General features: G+C 46.4%; 1 protein-coding gene across 1 annotated transcript in view; it reads left to right on the top strand.

Annotated features, from left to right (window-relative positions):
* Positions 1-22,830, top strand: part of ADAMTS2 (ADAM metallopeptidase with thrombospondin type 1 motif 2) — a 225,139-nt gene that overhangs the window by 152,110 nt on the left and 50,199 nt on the right. Inside the window, exon 6 of the mRNA XM_077911167.1 lies at positions 16,833-16,989. Within this exon, the coding sequence (XP_077767293.1) occupies positions 16,833-16,989 (157 nt within the window). The remainder of the gene's footprint in view (positions 1-16,832; positions 16,990-22,830) is intronic.

Consider the following 22,830-nt stretch of genomic DNA (forward strand, 5'->3'; position numbering starts at 1 on the left):
TCAGTCTCCAAAAATAGAATCCAGCTGCACACAACTTACAAGACCCGCGGTATAAAAAATGACAGTGAAGGACTCGAATGGCCGGATGAATTGCAGGAATAGTGGATCTTGGGCTCAACTCTCTTTACCCAGGAAGCATGTTGCTCTGAAGTAGAAGCAGCCATAGTGAGGGCACCAGTCGTGGTCCTTCATGCACCCCATGGAGAACATAAAATATATCAAAGCAGACTATCAGAACAAGGGAGAAACTGACAAAAACTTAACTGTGGGAATCTTTCATACTCTTTTCAAGACCTTTCATGGTGCGACGCCTGGATGGCTCAGCGGTTGGGTGGCTGCCTTCGGCTTAGGGTGTGATCCCAGGGTCCAAGATCGAGTTCCACATTGGGCTCCCTGCATGGAGCCTGGTTCTCCTTCTGCCTATGTTTCTGCCTCTTTTGGTGTGTCTTTCATGAATAAATAAATAAAATCTTTAAAAAAAAAAAAACCTTTCACAGATTATATTTTAAAAGGCATTGAAGTTTCAAATAATACAATAATAATGTGTGAAGTTAAATTAGCAGTTATATCATTTTGTTCTTTGCCTTACAGAACTATGTGCCTTCTTTCTGTGAGGACTCACAGAACGCTTGAAAATTACAAAAGTGCTTTAGGTTGTAAAGACAACTTCAGTGAATTTTATAGAGCTAAAACTGTTAGGGCCCTACTCAGTGCCCTAAAACGGGGCGGAGGAAGGGATATATAGACTGGGGGAAAAAGAAAATCCAGTGTCTTTATTCTTTTTTAAAGATTTATTATTTATTTATTTATTCATTCATTCATTCATTCATTTTAGACATAAAGAGAGGGAGAGAGAGAGAGAGGGAGAGAGAGAGGGAGAGAGAGAGAGACAGAGACACAGGCAGAGGGAGAAGCAGGCTCCATGCAGGGAGCCTGACGTGGGACTCGATCCCAGGTCTCCAAGATCAGGCCCTGGGCTGAAGGCGGTGCTAAACCGCTGAGCCACCCAGGGATCCCCAAATCCAGTGTCTTTAAACATTTGAAGAACAACCTGCTAGGAAAGAGACCATGAAGAACTGTAGTTACAGACCGCTTAGAACCCTAAATGAAAATGAGAGTGCTAGAGATCAAAATGTACGGGGTATGGCCAAGGCTGCATTCAGGGGCAAATTTGCAGGTGCTTCCTCAGATTGCACAAGAAGGAATGAATACATGTTAACCCTGCATTGAACTCAGAGATGTCAAGACAAGTACCAACAAGGACCACAAGCCAAAAACCTAGGGAGAACAAAAATAAGGAAACCTTTTCAGAAAAGCAGAAATTAAAAAATTAGGACAGAGAAGTAATTGAAACAATCAAGAAGAGAGCTTTGCAAAGCAAAACATCTGGTGTATGCGCCTAGGAAAGAGAGAGAGAGAGAGAGAGAGAATGGGAAAGAGAGAGGAAGCACAAACTAAAAGATTACAAAGGACGTGCATAATGTAACCTACACCAGGATGCTTCTCCAGGGCAGAAGAGGAGACATTTGGGGCAGTTGCCACCCTCAGGGCCTCTCCCATCCCCTTCCTTCAGATGCCCAGTGCAGCAGATGAGGGGATGCGCATACCCTTCTCCGACTGTAGGACTGTAGGAGGGTTTGGGAGGTGCAGCTACAGTTATTTCCAACCCCCTTCCCCTTTACTGCTGGCTGGGGGGTGGGGTGGAATAGGAAACTTCAGGTCACCCCTGGAGGTAGAAAGAGGAGAAGAGCCACAAATGGGTCTGGGACCAGGTGGCAGGATGCATCGAGATTGCCCCCATATTGGTTAAAAAGAAGAATTTGGAAATTGTGAACAGTTACTTGCTTACCGGTGCTAGCAAAGCTTTGGCTCTTATTTCATCTAAAAAGTGTTGACTTCCCAAAGAAGCAAAGCCTTGTTTGTTTTAGCTGCACCCTGGTGGGCTCTGGGCTACATTGTCTGCATCCAAAGCCGTTTTTTCTTGTAGTTATTTTCTTCCCCTTCACTGCTGTGGGCAGTGACCACAGTCTGCTGTTTGCAGAAGCATCAGAATCTGAAGGTGAACAGGTAAGTCAGGGATTTCCTAGGAAATCAGAATATTTCAAAGCCAACTCCAAAATATTTGGAAAACACCATGATAGGTCCCATAACCATGGCAAGAGCTCAAGTTCTCCAGCATTGTCAAAGTTCTCTGAAAATTAGCTCTAAATTGAGAGTCAGATCATCTATCTTTGCCGATGCATTCTTATTCATTTCTATTAAACAAGGATAATACAACACCAGAGAAATCATTTCAGGGCATATACATATATGTATTCTGACATCCATTCAATTTATTTTTATAGGCAGTGCGATTCCTATACTCAAAGCTGCCAAAAGTAGCATGTCCAAGACAACGTACAGACCTGCCTTCCTTCTAAAAATAGATATAAAAAATCCTGAGGCTTTAAGAGCTTAATTCAATAACACATAAAACGAAACTCCCGCCGCTATAAAATATGATTTATCCTGGGAATAAGGCGATCGTTGGTCATCAGGAAGTCTGTCCCTATAGTTCATCACATCAGTTTGCTGATGACAAAAGCTCCTCATTTAACACATACTTTACAAAGGGTTTCTGTGTGCCTAGCCCTGGGTTGGGCCACTGACACGGTCCCCGACATGTAGTGCTGCCTCTAGAACATAAGTACAGACAAGGAAACAATTATAATGGGGGGGGGGTGTCAGAGACTCATGGGGGGAGATGTGGGGCAGGCAGGCCTCATGAAGTCAGGCCAAGTGACTGGAAAGGAGTAAAAGGGAAAAGAACCAGCACCCAATGTGCATCTCTGAGACACTCTGTGGATTCCTATGTGCAGAATGGTGGGTGGGAGCCTGGCCAGGGGTTGGGGGAGTGGATGCAGTGCCATTGAAGGGACGACAGAAGTGGGTTGTACTGAGACCATGGCTACAGGCTGGAGTGAGGAAGGCAGATGAAAGGGAGCTTTGGTAGGAGGCCAGATCTGGAGGGCATGGATGCTGAGTTGGTGGGTAAAGGTGGAGAGACCATAGGCCCATTCCTTGGGCAGCCAGGTCCATGATGATGCCTGCCCCTGAGATAGAGAACACAGGAGGAGAAGCAGGATGTGGGAGAGAGAGGCAGTGAGTTCAGTTGAGACGTGTCGAGTGTGAGGTGCCTGGTAGAAATGGCTGGGGTAGGCTGGAGCTTCGAGAAGATAATGAGCATTGCTTGCAAAGGCACCAGTGGAGGTGCATGGAAGTATGCCGAGTGGGGGGCTCCTAAGGAAGAGCCGCAGGAGCCCCTGACACTGAAGGCATGGGCAGAGCAAGGGGTGTGATCTGCTGCATAGGAGCTGAGAGAGGATCTCCTGGTATTCAAAAATCTGTGAAAACAGATGGTAACATGACAACCAGTTTTATTTAAAGGTGGAGAAAGAGGGATCCTTGGGTGGCTCAGCAGTTTGGCGCCTGCTTTTGGCCCAGGGCACGATCCTGGAGTCCCAGGATCGAGTCCCACGTCGGGCTCCTGGCATGGAGCCTGCTTCTTCCTCTGCCTGTGTCTCTGCCTCTTTCTCTCTCTATGTCTATCATGAATAAATAAATACAATCTTTAAAAATAACTAAATAACTAAATAAAGGTGGAGAAAGAAGCACCTGTCCCTAAAAGCATTCTGCATAGCGAATTCTTAGGATGTTCATCAATGTTTACACAGGAAGATAGAGGAGTTCCATAGTCGAATAGGCCTGGGAAAGGCTTACGAATGAACGTAAAATAAGTATTCCTGACAGCAGAATATCTCAGAAGCTTTAGGACAGGAATGTCCTAAAGGAATGTGCATGGTGAATCTCAAGAGATGGATCAGTACATGTAGTTTCTCAAACCTGTTTCTCAGTGGAACCCTTTTGCTTCCATACTCAGGGTTCTGCAGAACTCACTTTGGGAATGCTGCCCTCCTGGAGGCAGTCCCAGTAATGTTGGCAACAAGAAGGTGACTTTGTTACTGAGGTTCTGGAAATTCTAGGCAGTGTCTTTATGACATGGAGCCAGCATCAGAAAAGAACAGATAAAACCGTAATTGTTTGCTGATAATCATATGCCTGGAAAACCCAGAAGGATCCACAGTAAAACTAGAGTCAATAAAGAAGCTTAGTGAATTGGCCAAATATAAGGCAATTCTATAAAAATCACTAATTTTTGCATGAACCCATAATGCTCTATGACTAGGTGTAATAGGGAAAGAAAAGTTCCCTTGAGAGAAGTAACCAAAAATATAAAATACCTGGCCTGGTCCTAACAAGATATACGTATAGGACCCATCAGAAGAAAATTGCAAAAAAATAAAAAAATTAAAAATTTTTTTAAAAGTAAAAATTAAAAAAAAAGAAAATTGCTCATTGTTACTGGTAGGAAAGAAATAAAAATGAAGGCAGAGACAAATGCTGTCCCTACGGGAAGACTGCTTGCGGTAGAGATACTGATCTTTCCCAAATTAATAATTGGAAATCGGATGAAATGATTCTAAGATTCATCTGGAAGCCTAAGAAGCCTAAGAAGGACTGGCTGGGAAAACCATGAAAAGTAAGCAAATAAAGAGAGATTTACTCCAGATATCTTGTGAAATGAAAAAAATTAAAATCATACTGTATCTGCATAAGCACAAACAGATCAACCGAATCAACTGTGTAGCTCTGAAAACACTTCTATAGATAGCATGTGATAAATATAAGTGAAGTGGTTATTATTATATGTCATAAATAAATGTAGGACTGATAGGAATTTAATATATGGTAAGTTAAATATATGATAAATATAGGCCAATAACACATTTGGCTGTTTAAACCACAAAGATCAAGAAGGAAACATTGGTTACCCAGGACTCCCTAAGCCTAAGTAAAATAGAAGGAATTGTTAAGGGGATTTGAATCCCCTTATTTTCAGTATTTGAATACTGAAAATACAGAGCTTCTGTCAAGAAACAATTAAAATACAAAGCCCAGGCATGGAAAATACTTGCAGTATGGTATGGCAAAGATATCCAAATATATGAAGAGCTCTTACAAATCATAGGAGAAACAGAATTGGTAGTATATCACAGTATGCAGAAGAAGAATACAAAAGGCCAAAAAAAAAAGGGAGGGGTATTTAACTGTACTATTAAATGAATAAAACAATTTATTTACCCTACTTAAAACATCAATGTGTTAAGATTAGAAGGAGAAGTTTAACTGCTGGGTTGGGTAGATGAAGCAATATGCTTTTCTGGTATGAGTATAAATGCAGACATTTCTAGAAGGGAATGTGACAATACCACTGCCCTTAGAAAGGTCCTTCATGTTTGCCTTTATTCATTCCTTTCTATGACTCTAGCCCAAAACAGTTGTCAGAGCTGTGGGTAAAGTTTTAGGAAGAAGACAAAGGCCATGGCCTTATTTCTAAGTATTAACAATGGGACAAATTTTGAACTGTCCACTAATAGGGGTCTAATCAAATAAACTCTAAGATGTCTATGTGGTACAATATGGGCCACCAGGAAATCCCATTTTCAAAGCATCTTAAAGAGCACCGAGGGGGCACCTGGCTGGCTCAGCGGTTGAGTGTCTGCCTTTGGCTCTGGTCATGATCCTGGGGTCCTGGGATCGAGTCCCACGTCGGGCTCCCTGCATGGAGCCTGCTTCTCCCTCTGCCTGTGTCTCTGCCTTTCTCTCTGTGTCTCTCATGAATAAATAAGTAAAATCTTAAAAAAGAAAAAAGCACTGAGGAATTGTTATGGCCAAAAGTTAACTTTGTTTGCTTTTTGGGGGAAAAAAAAGAGCCTAACTTGCAGTATGATCTTACTTTGTGTTCAAGTATATGCAAAAAGCACTGGAAGGAATACATCAAAGGTAACTAATACTTCTCTCTGGGCTAGTAGGCCATGGGTTTTTATTTTCTTCTTTGTACTCTACTGAATGTTCTTTTATTTTTTTAAGATTTATTTATTTACTTATGATAGACATAGAGAGACAGAGACACAGGAGGAGGGAGAAGCAGGCTCCATGCAGGGAGCCCGACGTGGGACTCGATCTCGGGACTCCAGGATCGCGCCCTGGGCCAAAGGCAGGCGCGAAACCGCTGAGCCACCTAGGGATCCCCTCTACTGAATGTTCTTAATCTATCGTGATAAGCATGCTTCTTTTATAAACAAAATAGTGCATTTTTAATTATGAGAAAATGGTTTACGTGTTTTAAAAAAGCATTTAAAAATGATTGAGTCCAAGTGATCCCGTTTAACTGAATGCACCCGAGTAAGGTTTCCAGTGGCATGCCACAGGGCTCTGTCATGTCCAGCGTTTTGTTTCTGATTTAGGAGGACATAGAAGAGACTTCCTGCTTTCACGTGGCACCTCATCTCTGTAGTGGCTTGGGGACAGGTAGGGAGGGGTCTGTCCTTGTGCCCTCAGGGTCACTGTCTTACCCTTCCCGTGGTTGGGCCCAGGGACTCTGCTACTTGCATGCTTAGGGAACCTCTGAGCAGGCCATGTGGAATGCGGGCTGCCTCAGGTATGCGGCCCTACCTGCAGGTGAGGCCAAATCACCTCATGGCCATGGCCAGTCTGGCTCTGCCTCTTACATGCTGCCTTGGGGGGGGAGGGGTCTTCCATGTGGGCACCCCACCCTGAATCTCCCATAGGCAGAGTGGAGAGGAAGGGGAGTAGGCACAGACCCCATGGTCAGGCAGCAGCACGCTCTTCCCAGGGACATATGGGGCGGTGGGCAGGCCATGAGGCTGCCTGGAGGACTCGACTGGCAAGATGAGTGGCCGGAGCTCACCTGGGCAGTAGAGCAGCTTCAGTGAGACCAGGACCAGTACAGGGGGAACCAAGAGGCGCCCAGCCTCCCTGACTTCAGGCTGTGAAGGAGTTTAGGAACTTTAGAAAGGAGAATCTGGAGGGGGTTACATGCTTTCAGAGCCAAATCCAGAAAGCGCCTACTGCACCCCAGCCAGGGGCTTAGTAGACTGGCCTCAGACCCCTGCCTGTGACATTGGAGGAGTCAGGATAGAGGACACAGTAAGATGTGGGGGATTGCCCAGCCCCAGTCCCCTCGGCCTGGCCAGGAGGGACAGTGTGCTGCCTGCCTTTCTGCTGGCCCCTGGGGATCCAGCTGGGCTGACAGGTCTCCTGTAAGCAAAGCTCACCCTACACTCTGCCCACCTTCTTCCCCACCCTGCCTGTCCCCTGGAAGCCCCTGGGCCCAGGTCAGACCCATGAGGCTGTGGTGGAGGTTTCTGGGAGAGGCTGGTGCCCATCGGGGCCAGTGTGGCCTGGAGGGTTCCAGAATGTGATGGGGTCTGACTGATGCTCAGTCCTCCTTTGGCTGGTTGCTGGGTTGAGAGGGTTTCCAGGGTGTGGCTCTCGATTTCCCAAGGGAGGACACTCTGCAGCAGCGCAGGCAGAGAGATAGTAGAGGTAGGAGGACATGGCTGGCCAACCACAGGGGAGCTGACACTGCACAGATACCCCAACGTGAAGGGACGGGGTGGAGGCCCCCACCTGCTGGTCCAGAGTTGCTGGAACAGGGTGTTCTGTCCTGGGGGCAGAGCATGAGGAGCCCAGGCACCGCACAGCATGCTTAGCTATGGGCTTCGGTTGTTTGAAGTAAGCACAGTCATAGGCCACCGGACTCAGGGGCAAGGGTTAGAGGAAAGGAGGGCCTGTCCCACGGACCTGGAGCAATTGGCCAGCACGGAAGAGGGACCATCTGTGAAGAGCAGCCATAGGGCCAAGGTCGCTCGCTGAGCCAGACACACAGAACACCCCAGGCCTGAAGGTCTGTCACTGACCAGTCCCATAAGATACACTGAGAAGGAGTTATTAGGAAAGGAAAATGTGACAAATAATATAATAAGGTATACAAAAATACCAGCCCAGACGTTTTATTATTAAATTCCATTCACATAAAATCACACCAGCAAATTGCTCATTTCAGTACTTATCTCATTGGGGACGGTTACTAGTGTGTGTCCACCGGTCGCAGACCCCACTCTGCACAGCACCCTCCCGGTGGGGGCAGGGTCCTGTTTGGGGTCTTTGGGGGCATACTGGGGCAGGAAGAGCAGGCCCTGAGTGCTCTTCCAGGGGTGGAGCATGAGCTCCCCATGAAGTCACAAGTGAAACAATCCCATTTCAGAGTGAGGAGCATCTTTTTTTTTTTTTTAATTTTTATTTATTTATGATAGTCACAGAGAGAGAAAGAGAGAGAGGCAGAGACATAGGCAGAGGGAGAAGCAGGCTCCATGCACCGGGAGCCCGACGTGGGATTCGATCCCGGGTCTCCAGGATCGCGCCCTGGGCCAAAGGCAGGCGCCAAACCGCTGCGCCACCCAGGGATCCCCAAGTGAGGAGCATCTTAAAGGAAATAGAGCAGGAGGTGGCCCCAGATGGAGTGGCCAGGCAGGTAACTGCCCAGCCGGGGTCTGAGGAACAAGAGGTGCAGCATCCATGTTGGAGACAATGAGCTCTGCTTGTTCAGGGAGGAACCGGGCAGGGCTTCTAGGTTGGGGATCTGGAGATGGGGTTTGGCTCCTCTGGTGAGCTGCTCTTTAGGGAAGTCCTGTTTCCTATCATGGAGCAAGGCCCCCATACCTGGAAGGATGACTGTAGCCAGGACACCTATAAGGAGAGGGACTGGGCTATGCCCCCCAAGGTCTGGGGACTCTTGGCAGAGAGCTATAATGTCAAGGCAGACTTGGGGCAGGAAGTTGGGCATGTATTCAGATGTTGTCATTCATACCAAATTATGATGGAAACAGACCAGCTCCCCTGGGCCTGTCCCCAGACCCCAGGAGGCTCCGGAAGGGATAAAATCAGCACTTACACGAGTGACATGTTGTTTGTCTTCCAGCTTATGAGAAGCCTCTGAGTTATCCCAAGTTTTTCCTAAAACAACATTTTTCTCCATTTCTTAAAAAAAAAAAAAAAAGAAAAGAGATTATCTTATTTTATACAATATGCCATCAGCCAGGGAGCAGAACATCAGCAACACTTGAGGGTTGCATAGCAACTGGCTTTTCAATTGATTTTTTTGAGAAGGCACCAAAGCTACTGAACTGTTCTCATTTTACATATTTCCTAGGATGATGGAAACCAAAGCAAATGGAAATGAGAGACTCAGGGACAGTCAGGAAAGAACATAAGGTGTCTGGTCGTGAAAGACCCAAATCAAGACCAAGCGTGGAGTGCTCCTAAGGAGGGAAAATGTCTTAAGAAATTCTAACTGAATCCCTTAGTTGAGGCAAGAGAAGAGAATGCTGGGGGTGAGGAGTCTGTGTCCCAGGGCCTAGTGCCACCATCCCTCTTGCTGTGCTCCTTGGCCGTTCCTCACCTGTGCAGCATAGGGGATTTGGTATGAGGGGCAGCATAGGGGATTTGGAGCACCTCCCCAGAGTCTGGGCCCCATTTCCCAACCTATTGGTGGTTGGCCCCTGTCATTCCAGCCTATCTCCTGAGCCAGACCAGCCAGGGTCCAGAGAAGCACAAGGATTTGCAGGGGCTGGACCCTATCTTTTGGAGGCCTTGGCTAAGCCTGGGAAGGTTCCTGCTGAGAATCCCATGCTGGCAGCTTGGCTTTCTCTGGAAATAGCTTCCCAGCCTCCGGGAAAATGCCTGGAGCATGCCTTAATGGTATGGGAGTCCCAGGCAGAGAAAGAAGAGGCTCGCATTCTAGCCTCAGGCCTGTTGCCTGTCTGAGATGCCCATCATGATGAGTTCTGAACTCACTTCACCCTCACAGAGAATCATCCACGGGGCAGGTGCATGGCAACCCCCACCTGACAGTGAGGATGCTGGCAGGCTGTGGAGGTCACACTGTGGGGAACTACTTTGCTCTGGGGAGGCTGTGATGCAGTCATTCCACTGGCTCGGGTGTGCAAGCCCCAAGTTTCTTGCCCTTTGCTCCCCTCCAGTACTCCCCCACATCAGAGGTTCCCCACGGCCAATGGCATCAAGCAGGTAGAGACTAGGATGCCGCTGAATATCCTAGAGTGCACATGACAGTCTCTACAACAGAGAAGTACCTAGCCCCCCAGTGTCAGCCGTGCCAGGTCAAGAAACATGCTCTCTGCTCACCTGAGCCCAGCACGCCCTGCCCTTTTGCAGGTGTGGGCTCTAGGCATGCTGTCTGGGGCAGTTAAGAAGCCTGATCCCCTGGAAAATGAACTGCAGGCAACTCCTGAAGGTGGGCTGGCTTTCCAAAGGACTGGCGCCATACCTGCATCCTCATCGTTGTTGCCACCACAGCAACCAGGACAAGGAACATTTGTAGGTGCTAATTGTCACCGACAGAAGGCCCTGTGCTCCTGGCTCTGGACTGTGGTTGTACCCATTCTGCAGATGGGGAGCTCATCATAGGGAGGTAACTTGATTAAGAACACGCGCGGATGAGAGATGAGTAGGTCTGCAACCCTAGGACTCATACAGCCCGGGTGAGCCCCACCTGTCACCTCTCCGTGTCCTGGTGAGCTACAGGATAGGTCTGGGGTCTGTGGAGCTCCCTCACATGTGGCTGCACCGGTATAGGTGCCCCACAACTGGGTGCTATTCCAGGCTGCTACATCAGCCTCCAGGCTACTGGTCCAGTTTTCCTCCTGTCTCCTTGACTCAAGGAGGGAAGAACATAAATAATTCAGTTCATTCAAGGGCAAACAATGGAAATGTCAGAGAGCAATGATTGAAATAACTTTTGAACAGGTCTTAATTGGCGTATTTGGGATGTGGCCCCAGAGGTTGTCTCTGGCCTTCAGAATCCCCTTTGCCCGGTGCCTGCCTGGGCTTAGCGCTGCAGCCAGGCCTCAGGGTGTCCTGCCTGCTGGCGAGCCAGGCACCTCCATTCTTGTGGCAGTAGCACCACCTGGTGGCCACCTTGGGGACCTGCCCTTTGCGTCCCCCCAGCTCTGAAGGCCCGGGAATAGGACACTTCAGATTGCAGCGTGGCTTCCAAGCCCACCTCCACCTCTGTGTAGCAGCGGGACGTGGGGCTGTTTATTGGGTTGTCTCTGATGCGGTTCCTCCACTGGATGATAACAGCACCTATATCTTAGTCAATTGTACAGCTTAAACTAGGTGATACCTGTAAACCTGGAGCTGCCCCCCAGCAGCCCCCCAGGGGTGGAGAAAAGACCCCTTCCACAGTGAAAACAGCACAACCATCACTCCACTGTGATTCACTCTGCACAGCTGGCACCCACGGCTCCCCCTGGGGGAGGAGCGTCCCATCTGTGAGGTCTTCGAGCTAGTGCTGTGGCCACCCACTTGCTGGGGTCAAGCATGGTCCCCATCCCTGCATAGGTGGGAACAGGGGAGTTGTCCAAACAGCTTTTCCTAGAGAAACCCCATGCAGAGGCAAGCAGGCAGCCAAGAGACAGGTGCCTTGAGGTGCTGGGAGGAACGCAGGTGGCTTAAGCGAGCTGGGTGTGAGAACCTTTCTTAACTGAAACAGGCAACTCTCACAGTCTCTCTGGCACTTTAGAAGGGATACGGATGGCAGAAATAGAGGTGTCCTCTCCTTGCTGGGAGGAGAGTCACAGCTCACATACTGTGGTCTGTGGCAAAGACAGGGCAGGGTCTGAGGGGCCCCAGAGAGTGGGACCCATCACAGGGCTGTGCGGATGTGGCTGGATGGTTGCAGCAGGAGGAACCACCAGAGTCCAAGAGACCCACATGGGCTGGCCCAGACCCTCTCCTGGGCCCTCTGCGTGGACATCTCTGTCTGCCAGTCCTCCAAAGTTCCAGGAACTTGTGGGAAGGCCAGGGGAGGAGCTGGTGGAAGAAAGGCTGAGCCTGGGGTGCAGGAGACAGAGGCTCATGGGAGGTTGCTTTGGGGGGTTTCTCCCCGAAAACCTGCTTCAACCTGTCTGGTCCTTTTGAGCTTCTGCTCTTTTGGCCTCACTCTGGTCCCAGGCCAGCCCTTGTCAGGGGTGAGCAGAGCACTTGGACTGATCCCCCAGGCACTACACCCAGATGAGTGGGAGACAGCCCCAAAGCAAAACTGCCAAGTTCTTCCCAAGCAAGCAAGCCAGGTGGGAGAAGATAGTCCCTTGATTGTCTCCCCTTGATGATGAGGATGTGTTTTGATTGACTCCATGGACCCCACAGTTCCCCTACAAGCTTGCAAGCCTCTCCTCCCACATCCTGTGTAGCCCCCCTTGTCACCTTCCACCAAAGCCAGAAGCCTCTTCCTCCCTGACCTGCCAGCCCCCATACCTCTCTTGCTCATCTCCTGTCACCCTGTGATCCTGAATCAGCTGATATGGCCCCTGCAATACACCCGCTCCACACTGTTCCCCTCCCGTGTTCCCTCCCTCCTCTCTGACCCAGAGGCCCTGTGCCTGCCGTGGGGCACAGGGCACTATCAGGTCACAGGCTGGCCCCTGCGTACCCACACCCTCCTGAATGCTCCAGGCCCAACAAAGATAAGGATTTTGGTCCTTGTTTCCTTTGTGCCCATCGTAGACGGGCCAGAACGTTGAGAAAGTTGGGACATGGGCAGGGAAATAGGATGTGCAAGCAGCTCTGCCTCTTGGGTGCCTGAAAGCTGATGTCACCCTCCTCTTCCATCTCTCAGAGTGCCATCTGGGCCGCATGCTCCCAGGGCCCAACACACTACCAGTGTTTTCTGAGATCTGCCTCCCCGGGACCACTTTGTCCTGGCACAGCCCTTCCCAGCCCTTCTCTCTGCCCCCTCCCCAGGGAGTGTCCTCAGAACCCAAAAGCTGAGAGGAGGGGGTCCCAGACAACCTCTGCTCTGGTGCCTGCAGCACAAGCCCCTGCAGGACCGGAGAACACATGGCAGGCTGCCTTCTTGACACGGGCAAAGACAAGGCTAGAACAAAATGCAAATCAATATTTCAATAAATTATCCTGCTGCAGCAGCAAAATCATTCCGGCTGCCAGAGGGCCTGGGATCCTGGGCTGAACCATAGGTATTTCTGGGAGGAAGGAGGCACTTGCCAGGGTCGGGCCAACCAAGAAGGGCGTGTTGTAAAGGAGGACCTTTACTCCAGGGTTCTCAAGCCAGTGACCTGGAGGATGTGTTTTGTTTTGTCCACATAACTTACTTTCATTGGAGCCAACATTTACCCTGAGGTGGGCTTACTTTGTAAAATCCAAATTTGAAGATTGACCCGAGAAACCCAATCTGGCAGCTCCGGGCCCCCATTTCTGCGTACCCACAGTAGCTGGGCACTGAGTGCTGTCGCCCCAACAGTTGTACACGGGCTCCTTGCTTTCCTACGGTCCTCCCTTGCCACTGATCAAGCCCCCCACTTTCTTTATCAGGGTGGGAAAATTTTTCTAAACTGACAAAACTAAAGCTAGATTGGTTTTTCTTACGATCAGTCTGCCTCACTCACTGATTTACATCACCTGCCTTGCCCCTGTCAGCATTTAGGTGTACACCACCTGCCCAGCATTTCCCACAAGCCCACTTCCTCAGCATTCTGGCCTCTCTCTCGTCCTCCACCCTGCTCCTCCTCAGCCTCTTTCTTTCAGCCTGGCTCCTGCCTTTGGTTCTGTCCCTGGCCCTGTGGTCCTTTATCTGCTTTCTGGCCCTGAAATGGGTGTGTCTTTCTGGCTAGACTTTTGACTCCTCCTCAAAGATGTGGCCAGAGTTGTTCTCCCACTGGTGTGGGGCAAACCAGCTGGACCCTGGAGACCAGCCGCAGGCTTTTATCTGTCAGCCACTGCCCCGTGGTCCCCTAAGGAGGAAGGAAGTGTGTTGCTCAAGACTTGCAGTAGCAAGTGATAATAACACAGCTCAAATTGACACATGAGATGCATCTGTGACAGGCAGCCTCTAGGATGGCCCCTGGTGACCCTGCCTTTTCATATTCATACTCTGGCATTGTCCCCTCCCCTTGAGTGTGGGCAGGACCGAGATTCCCTTAAAAATAGACTGTGGTTCCTATCTTGGATATGCACTGTCTTGCTTTCTCTTGGGTCATTCATGTTGGAGGAAGCAGCCTGTGGTAGGTGAGTGCTCTGGAGTGTGGCAGTAACCCTTGGTCCTGTAGCCCAGGAGGAGCTGAGTCCTGCCAGCAGCCACATAAGGAAGCATGGGAGCTGGTCCTCCCCAGGGGAGCCTTCAGATGAGACCACAGCTCCAGCCTCAGCTTGCCAGCAATCTTGGGAGAGCCCTTGATCCCGAGTACCCAGCTAAGTTGCTTTTGGATTCCTGACCCACAGAAATTGTGAGATAATAAATGTTTGAAGGTTTTCAGACCATAAACAGGTTTGGAATAACCTGTTATATAGTGACATAACAAACAGATCCTCAGCAGGCTGACCTCGGGCCTGGGTGAGCCAGGTGGTCATGTGAGGATGCGGAATTGACCCTTCTATAGTCTGGGCCCTGCTCTCTTTCTGGGTTGGCTTCTTCCTCAGGTGAGGTCTATTCCCGTGGTGGCAGGGGCGGGGGAAACTCGTACCAGCAGCTCCTGACTCAGGGTCTCACATACCTTGGCCCACTTTGGTTATGTGTTCAGTCTGAGCCATCACAGTACTAGGAAGATGTGGTACTGGGATTAGCCAGGCCTGAACTCTCCCACCACTGAGCCTGGGGTTGAACCCAGATGAACAGAGGGGATGTTTGACTGGAGGGGGACTGGGCTGCTATTGTCAGACAAGTATAGGCAAATGTAACTTAAGCCCACCAGGGCCTTGGAGGGAATCGGACTGGAATTACCCCAACGTGTGGAACCCTAGGACCCTGAGGGCAGACCAGCCCATCATGAGGACTAACCTCCTGACCTATGGGCTGGAAGACATAGCCATAGAGGAAACAGAGCCTCTTCCATTGGAGGTGGCCTGGCAAGACTGCTGAACTACTCTGTCGGCTTTGTGAGTGGTATGCTCACACTCCAGTGGGGCCTCTGTGGGCATCCTAGATGAAGTGCTCATTAGCAGGCTTGTAACTTCCCTCTGATTTGAACTCGGGCTGGCAATCTTAAACTCAGGGGGCAATCTTAAACTCAAACTAAAAGCACAGGCCCCAAATTCTAGCACTAAAGCATATCTGCCCATGAGAGTCTTTTCCTTCTCCTTCCACACAGAACTCTTTCCCTAGAAGGGAGATTCTCTCACCTGATTCCTTCTTCAGAGCTGGGACCTCTCAAGTTTTTCTAGAGGCAAGCTACTGTCTGGCAGGGGCTCAGGCTGACCTGCAGGCATCTGGCTTAGATGAGACACAGATGCAACACTCTCTCTGCCCCTCCTGTGTCAGTCAGGGTGGGCAAGGCTATGCTTTGGGCTTACAACAGATATTTATTTCCTGCTCCTGTTCTGTGTTCAGTGTCACTGTCACTCATGGCCTGGTTGACAGAGCAGCCACCATCTCAACATTGCTGGTTTCCATGCCAGCAAGGAGAGATCTCTGCAGGGTCTCATGTGAGCAGTTAAATACTCCGATCAGAAAGAGGCACAAGTCACTTTTGCTCAGACCTCACAGGCCAGAGATAGTCACACTCTCTTCCCAGTCATGATTGGGGCAGTAATGCACCTCCCTTCCCCTGCTACAGCTTCTTATGGGCTGTCCATCTTTGTGCCTGTGTCCAGCAGATTCTGGTCCCCACATCTCTCATTCCACTCTGTGACTTCCTTCATTAGGACTCACTAGATCTCGTTATGTCAAGCTCTCTTATCTACCAGGTGCTCTGTGCTTGGGACTTGGGAACTAGTGCACCATCTTGTAAGTCATTGACTTGGATCATGCATGAGAACCCTGGCAGTGACTAGTCCTCCCTGGCCATGAGTTATTCTTCCTTCTTCTGGAACAGCCTGGCTTACCAACAATACCCTTATCTACTCTTTGCTACTTATATTCAGGAAAAAGAATATGTGGCTATGCTTGATGGGTGTATTAATGCCAGGACAGAAACAGAACTTCCTGCATACATGTCCACTAAGGAATGAATATCTCTACTTTATGGACAGATGGATCCTTAAAGAGAAGCACATGCTCAGGACTCTGTGTAGAGAGAACTATTCAGTGGTGGGAGTTTGTCGTGAGAGGAGTGTATACACTGCCTGGTATGAGGACAGCAAAGAGGAAAGGAAAGCACACCCCATTTAGGAGCCTTGCTTTGGGGAAAATATGGTGTATGTTTTGTTTGGGGAGGCAGTTTAGGATAGGGGTTGAATATAGATCTTCAGGTTTCCTAGCTGACTAGGATTTCCTAGCTTGACTAAAGGCAAGTTACTTGACCTCTCTGAGCCTCAGTTTCCTGCTTGTCAGGGTGGTTGTGAGGACTGAATGAGAACTCCTATCTGCTGCAGTTTTTTCCCTCCATTGTGTTTGTGTTGTTTTCTGTAATTCCTTCAAACAGGGGGAAACATAAGGCTCCCTTTCCCTTGTTGGGCTTGCACATTACATTGAGAGTTCCATCTCTCCTGCCCTGGATCCTGCCAGAACTGTGAGCTCTTCAACATGAGGTCCACATTGCATTTGCCTCCTGTCCAAGGCCAGCATAGAGTAAGAGCCTGATAGACTGCAGGAACCCTGGAAGCAGCCTAAGTGGGATGGACTGTGTGAGGCCTCAGATGACCTCAGAGCTTGCTACCACATCTTACCTGAAAAGTGTGCAGTGGGTGTGGAAACCCAGGCAGGCGTGTATGACTGGGGAGCCTTTCATCTGCTCAGAAGAGTGGAGCCAAGTGAGAGATGGGTCCCCAGGGGGACTGAACTCAACGCTACCTGGACCAAGCCCCCAGTAGAGGGGGTCTGTGCACTACAGCTGGCTCATCCCCATCCGGTCCTCCAAATGCTAATCCCTCACTTCTGTGTCTCCCCCCTCCTGCAGTCCATGAGCCTCATTGAGATTGGGAATCCCTCTCAGAGCCTGGAGAATGTCTGCCGCTGGGCTTACCTCCAACAGAAGCCGGACACAGGTCATGATGAGTACCACGATCACGCCATCTTCCTCACACGGCAGGACTTCGGGCCTTCGGGCATGCAAGGTGAGCCTCACTTCTGCAGGGGCACAGAAAGGAGGAAGGCTGGGCATGAACCACTGGCCCTGGTGAGGGCCTCTGGCAGCCTTAATCTAGGCTGGGAAGGGTGTCAGGGCAGAGAGAGGCTATGGCCATCTTAGCCAGTAAGGGGCTGTGTAAGTGCTGGTGATCTCCTGACTCATTGAAAACCACCAGGGCCTCTACCATTTCCCCCAGGAAACTGCATCCCTCAGGGGGAGAGTAAAAAAAATCAAAGGTGGTGAAATGAGTAGAGCCTGGGGCTGGCAGCCTAGAGACCAGACAAGATCCAAGGCAGGGTTATTTGCTTCCCCCCATTTTTAAAAAACAAACTTGAATAATTTCTCTACATTTAGAAGTTAAGGCTTTCACTTAAAAATTCAAACTATATAAAACTGACAGATCTAAAAGAAAAAAATTGACAATGCCTGCAAGTATAATTGAAGATTTTAACACATTCTTAAGTAACTGATAAAACAACGGGTAAGAACATAGTTAAGGTTAAAGAAGACTTGAATGAAGAAACAAACTCACCAAACAACTGAGGAATACGTACTTTTGATGAGTGCAACATTAAACCATACCAAAGCAGACTATGTGAGGCCATCAGCAAATCTCAACAAAATACAGAAGATCGAAACCGCACAGAATATGTGTGGCCACCCTTATTGTAGATCACACTGGAAAAGAAGGGTAACTAGAAAAACTATGAATGCTTGAAAATTAGACAACATGCTCATCAGTAATCTGTGGTTCAAAAAAGTAATGGTAGAAATTAAGAATATATTTTTAAACCAAATGATGACACTATGACATATCAAAACTCGTGGATGTAACTAACAATGATTAAACTGATATTTGTTAACCTTATTTCATTAGAAGAAAGGGCTGAAGAGTCAATCATAGAAATGCCTATCTCAAGAAATTCAAAAAAGAACAGTTAACTAAACTCAACAATAATAGAAGGAAAGAAATTATAAGTGTAAGAAATGGAAAACATTTGTAAAGAAAATCAATAAGACCAAAATTTGGTTGTTTGAAAAGCATGAATTAGAACTGGAATGCCTCCAGCCATGCTAGTTTAAAAAAGAAAGGAGGAAAATACAGATTTACTAAGATGAGAAATGTAAAATAGACATCATTACAAATGTTACTTTAAAGAGGTACTAAGATAATGAGAAGGTATTTTGAACATAATGATGTTGATAAATTTGTTAATTTAGATGCAAGGTACAAATTCTTTGACAAAACATAAAATCTGAGAAAAAAAGGAAAATCTGAGTAGTCTCATATCAATAACAATACTGAATTTATGATTAAAAGCCTTCCTTCAGAGTAAATTCCAGGGCTTGATAGCTTCAGCAGAGAATTTTTCCTAATTTTTAAGGAAGAGTAATATCAATCATACCCAAATCTCACAGAATGAAAAAAGAAGGAACATTATTTCCAACGGATTTTATGCGGCCTGCTAATATTAATACAAAATCTGAGATGGACATTACAAAACAAACATATCTCTCCCGTGAGTATATATACAAAATCCCAAACAAAATACTAGCAAATCAAATCCAGTGCTATATATAAAAAGCACTATATGACAGTGAATTTGGGCTTATCCTAGGAATGCAAGGCTTAACATACGAAAATCAATCATTGTAATTCACCAAGTTAATAGAACAAAGGAGAAAAGCTTATAGAATCATCTCAATTGATTCAGAAAAAGTATTTGACAAAAATCAATATCCATTTATGATCAAATGTCTTATTGACTAGGAATAGAAAAAAATGTTCTAAATGTTGTAAAGGATACTTACCAGAAAAAAAGCTCTAGCAAACATCATATATAAAGGTGAAATGTTGAAAGTATTTCCTTTAGACCTGAGAATGGGTCAAGAATACTTGTATCACCACATCTGTTCAACATTATAGTGCAGGTCCCAGCCAGTGAAATAAGGCAAAATAAATAAATAAATAAAAATATAAGGGTCAGAAAGAAAGAAATCAAATTCTCATTTGAAGATAATATGCTTGTGTATGTAGAAAACCCAAAAGAATCTACAAGTAAATTATTAGCATTATTGAGTAATTTTCTGGATATAATGTCAACATAAAAATCAATTGAATTTCTGTATTCTAACAGCAAAAAAAAATAAAATTTAAAAACTAATACCACTTAGAATAATAAAAGAATAAAAAATAGCAAACATCTAGGAATACGTTTAACAAAAGGTATCCAAGATCTGGACCTGAAAACTACAAAGCATGCGTACAGAAGTTATAAAAGATGAAATCATTGAAGGAGTATGCTATGCTAATGGATAGAGAAACTCACTATTGAAAGAAATCAATTTTCTCCAAACGGACCTGCAAGAGAACACAAGTGCACTCTAGAGCAGTTTAGATCCAGCAGAATAGTTGGAGGATACCGACAAGTTGATTCTAATGTTCATCTGGAAATGCAGTGGGCCCAGTGCTCCCAAAAATACAGGAAGTAAAGAGTATATTTTGATGCAAGGGTTGACAAATGTACCATTAGAACAGAACACAGAGTCCAGACTTGAACTTACCCATGGGTAGACGCTTGATTTATTGTGAAGTGGACAGGAAAGACGGTCTCTTTAACAAATGGTATCAGGTCAGGCAAATATCCCAACTGGGGGAAAATTCCCTTCCTTTTTTTAACTTAATTTTTTTTCATTGAGATATAGTTGACATATATCATTATCTTAGTGTTAGGTGTAAAACATAATGATAGGATATATGTACATGTTGTGAAATGATTGCCACCATAGTCTAGTTAATATCCACCACAATACATTGTGTCAAGATTTTTTCTTGTGGGGATCCCTGGGTGGTGCAGCGGTTTGGCGCCTGCCTTTGGCCCAGGGCGCGATCCTGGAGACCCGGGATCGAATCCCACGTCGGGCTCCCGGTGCAGGGAGCCTGCTTCTCCCTCTGCCTGTGTCTCTGCCTCTCTCTCTCTGTGTGACTATCATAAATAAATAAAAATTAAAAAAAAAGATTTTTTCTTGTGATGAGAACTTTTAAGTTCTACTCTCCTAGCAACTTTCAAATACACAAGATAGTTACCGTGACTGTTGTTTCCATGCTGTACATTACATCCTCAGATCTGATCTTATAACCAGAGGTTCATACCTTTTGACTCCCTTCACTCATTTTGCCCACCCCTCACCCTCTGCCTCTGTAGCTATGAGTTTGGCATTTTTTTTTTTTTTTTAGATTCCGCATATACATGAGATCACAGGGTAGTTGTTCTCTGCCTGACTTCTTTCAATTGGCATAATGCTCTCAAGGTCATTCCACGTTGTTGTGAATGGCAGCATTTCCTTTTTATGGCTGAATGATATTCCAGTGTGTGCATACACCACATCTTCTTCCATATCCGTTCATCCACTGATGGGCACTTGGGTTCTTTCCATGTCTCGGCTATTGTAAGAATGCCGCAGTGAACATGGGGCTGTAGATAGCTTTTTGAGTTAGTATTTATGTTTCCTTCAGATAAATACCCAGAAGTAGAATTGCTGGATCACAAGGTAGTTCTATTTTTAAAATTTTCAAGGAACCTCCATACGGTTTTCCACAGTGGCTGCACCAAGTTACATTCCCACCAACAGTGCACGAGGCTTCCCTCTCCTCCTCATACTTGCCATTCTAACAGGGGTGGAGTGATACCTCATTGTGGTTTTGTCTTGCATTTCCCTGATGATGAGTAATGTTGAGCATCTTTTCATGTACCTGTTGGCCATCTGGACATCTTTGGAAAAATGTTTATTTAGGTCCTCTGCCCACTGTTTAATTGAGTTGCTTGTTTTTGCTATTAGTTGTTTGAGGTCCTTATATATTTTGGATATTAACTCCTTATCAGATATACAATTTACAAATACTTTCTCCTATTTTGAGAGAGGATGTCGTGGTTAGAGGCAGCAAGAAGGGCCTTCTGTGGTGCTGATACAGTTGTATTTCTTGACTGCGGAGGTGGTTACACAGGTGTGATCCCTTTGTGATGATTCACTTGTTGTATCTTATGACTTGTGAATTTTTATGGATGTATATCAGACTTCAAAAGAAACAGCTTTTAAAAACTATATAAAAATATATTCAGAAGAGTGGACCCATTTTACCCCATTCCCATTTTCTACAGATACTCATTTTTATTAGTTTCTGATTGATTGTTCTAGTGATTCTTTTATAAAAATAAGTATATTTAGGGGCACCTGGGTGGCTCAGTTGGTTAAGCATCTGCCTTTGGCTCAGGTGATCATCCCAGGGTCCTGGGATTGAGTCCCACATCAGGCTCCCTGCTCTGTGGGGAGCCTGCTTCTCCCTCTTCCTTTGCCTGCTGCTCCCCCTGCTTGTGCTCTCTCCCTCTCTTTCTCTCTCAAATAAATAAATAAAATCATTTAAAAAATACATTTATATAATGTACATGCTCATTACATCCACCACTTTACTGGCCATGAATTTTTATACTTACTGCCCTGCATCTTGCTCTACTCTTTCAACCTTTAGCTTCTTTCTGCTGACCACTTGCTCATATTTGCATAACTAGGGAGACTTCCTGAGTGACCCTGATCAGAGCCCAAATCAGTTTATATTAACAAAACATCTCTCTGGCACTGCAGCTGTCCTCTTTGCCACATAGATTGGCACCACAGTAGGATTCAGTTGGGAACACAGAATGTAATTCCAGATCCTGCTGAGCCCAGAGTAAGGCTCCTACTTAGAGTTGGTGCCTCTTCATTTTGAGGGGCTGCTAGCATCCTGCAAGCCTTACAGCAGTGAGCTAGGTGACAGAGTGCCCTTTTGGTGCTTTTGTCCAGGTGACAGCCCTTTTGGGGAGCAAAACTGTTCCATAGGGAGAGAAACCACCATAAGTTCTCTAGAGAGTGACCTCATCCTTGTTTCAGCTAAGGATGGCCAGACATTTTTTTTTAAGCTTATACCATGAAAAAGACCAAGATGCAAAACAAAATTGGAGAACTGACTCTAGAGGAGGTAGAGATGATTTAGAGACTGGGGGAGAACTTTTAAAAAAAGTAATCATTCCCAGAATGTTTGAGGAAATACATCCATAAACCCAGCACAGGTTGCTAGGAATAATTAGAGAACAGCAAAGAATTTTTATGAAACTAAAGATATAATGGATAAAATAGAAAATTCAGAAACTGAAATAAAAAGTCAAGGAAGGGATACCTGAGTGGCCCAGTTGGTTAAGTGTCCAACTCTTGATTTCAGCTTAGGTCATGATCTCAGGGTTGTGAGATTGAGCCCTGCTTCCGACTCTGCACTCAGCACAGAGTCTGCTTAAGATTCTCCCTCTCCCTCTCCTTTTGCTCCTCCCCTGCTTGTGTATGCTCTCTCGTTCACTGTCTAAATAAATAAATAATAAATAAATAAATAAATCCTTAAAAAAAAGTCAAAGACATCCAAAAAAATTAAAATAGAAGAACAAAGACATAGAGGCTCAACCCAAGAGGTACAATATTTATCTAAAAGGATTTCCAGAAAGAAAGAACAACAACAAAATAAAATAAGTAGGAAGGGTATAAAGAAAAATATAAAGACACTTTTGCAAACCTTCAGATTGTAAAGACCCATGTAATATGCTAGGTAGTGTGAATATGTACATGCAGGCTTTGCATACAGTGAACAAAGAGATCTCAAAGTTTGACTCTAGGACACTGATTCCACAGCAATCATCTTAAAATCTGCAGAGCAAAAAATACTTTAAGATACAGATTTTCTTGTTTATTATAAGGGAGAAAAGACAGTGGTTCAATTACCATGCTTTTACAGACAAATCCAGCA

Source organism: Canis aureus, chromosome 10 (assembly GCF_053574225.1).
Source record: "Canis aureus isolate CA01 chromosome 10, VMU_Caureus_v.1.0, whole genome shotgun sequence".
NCBI lineage: Eukaryota > Metazoa > Chordata > Mammalia > Carnivora > Canidae > Canis > Canis aureus.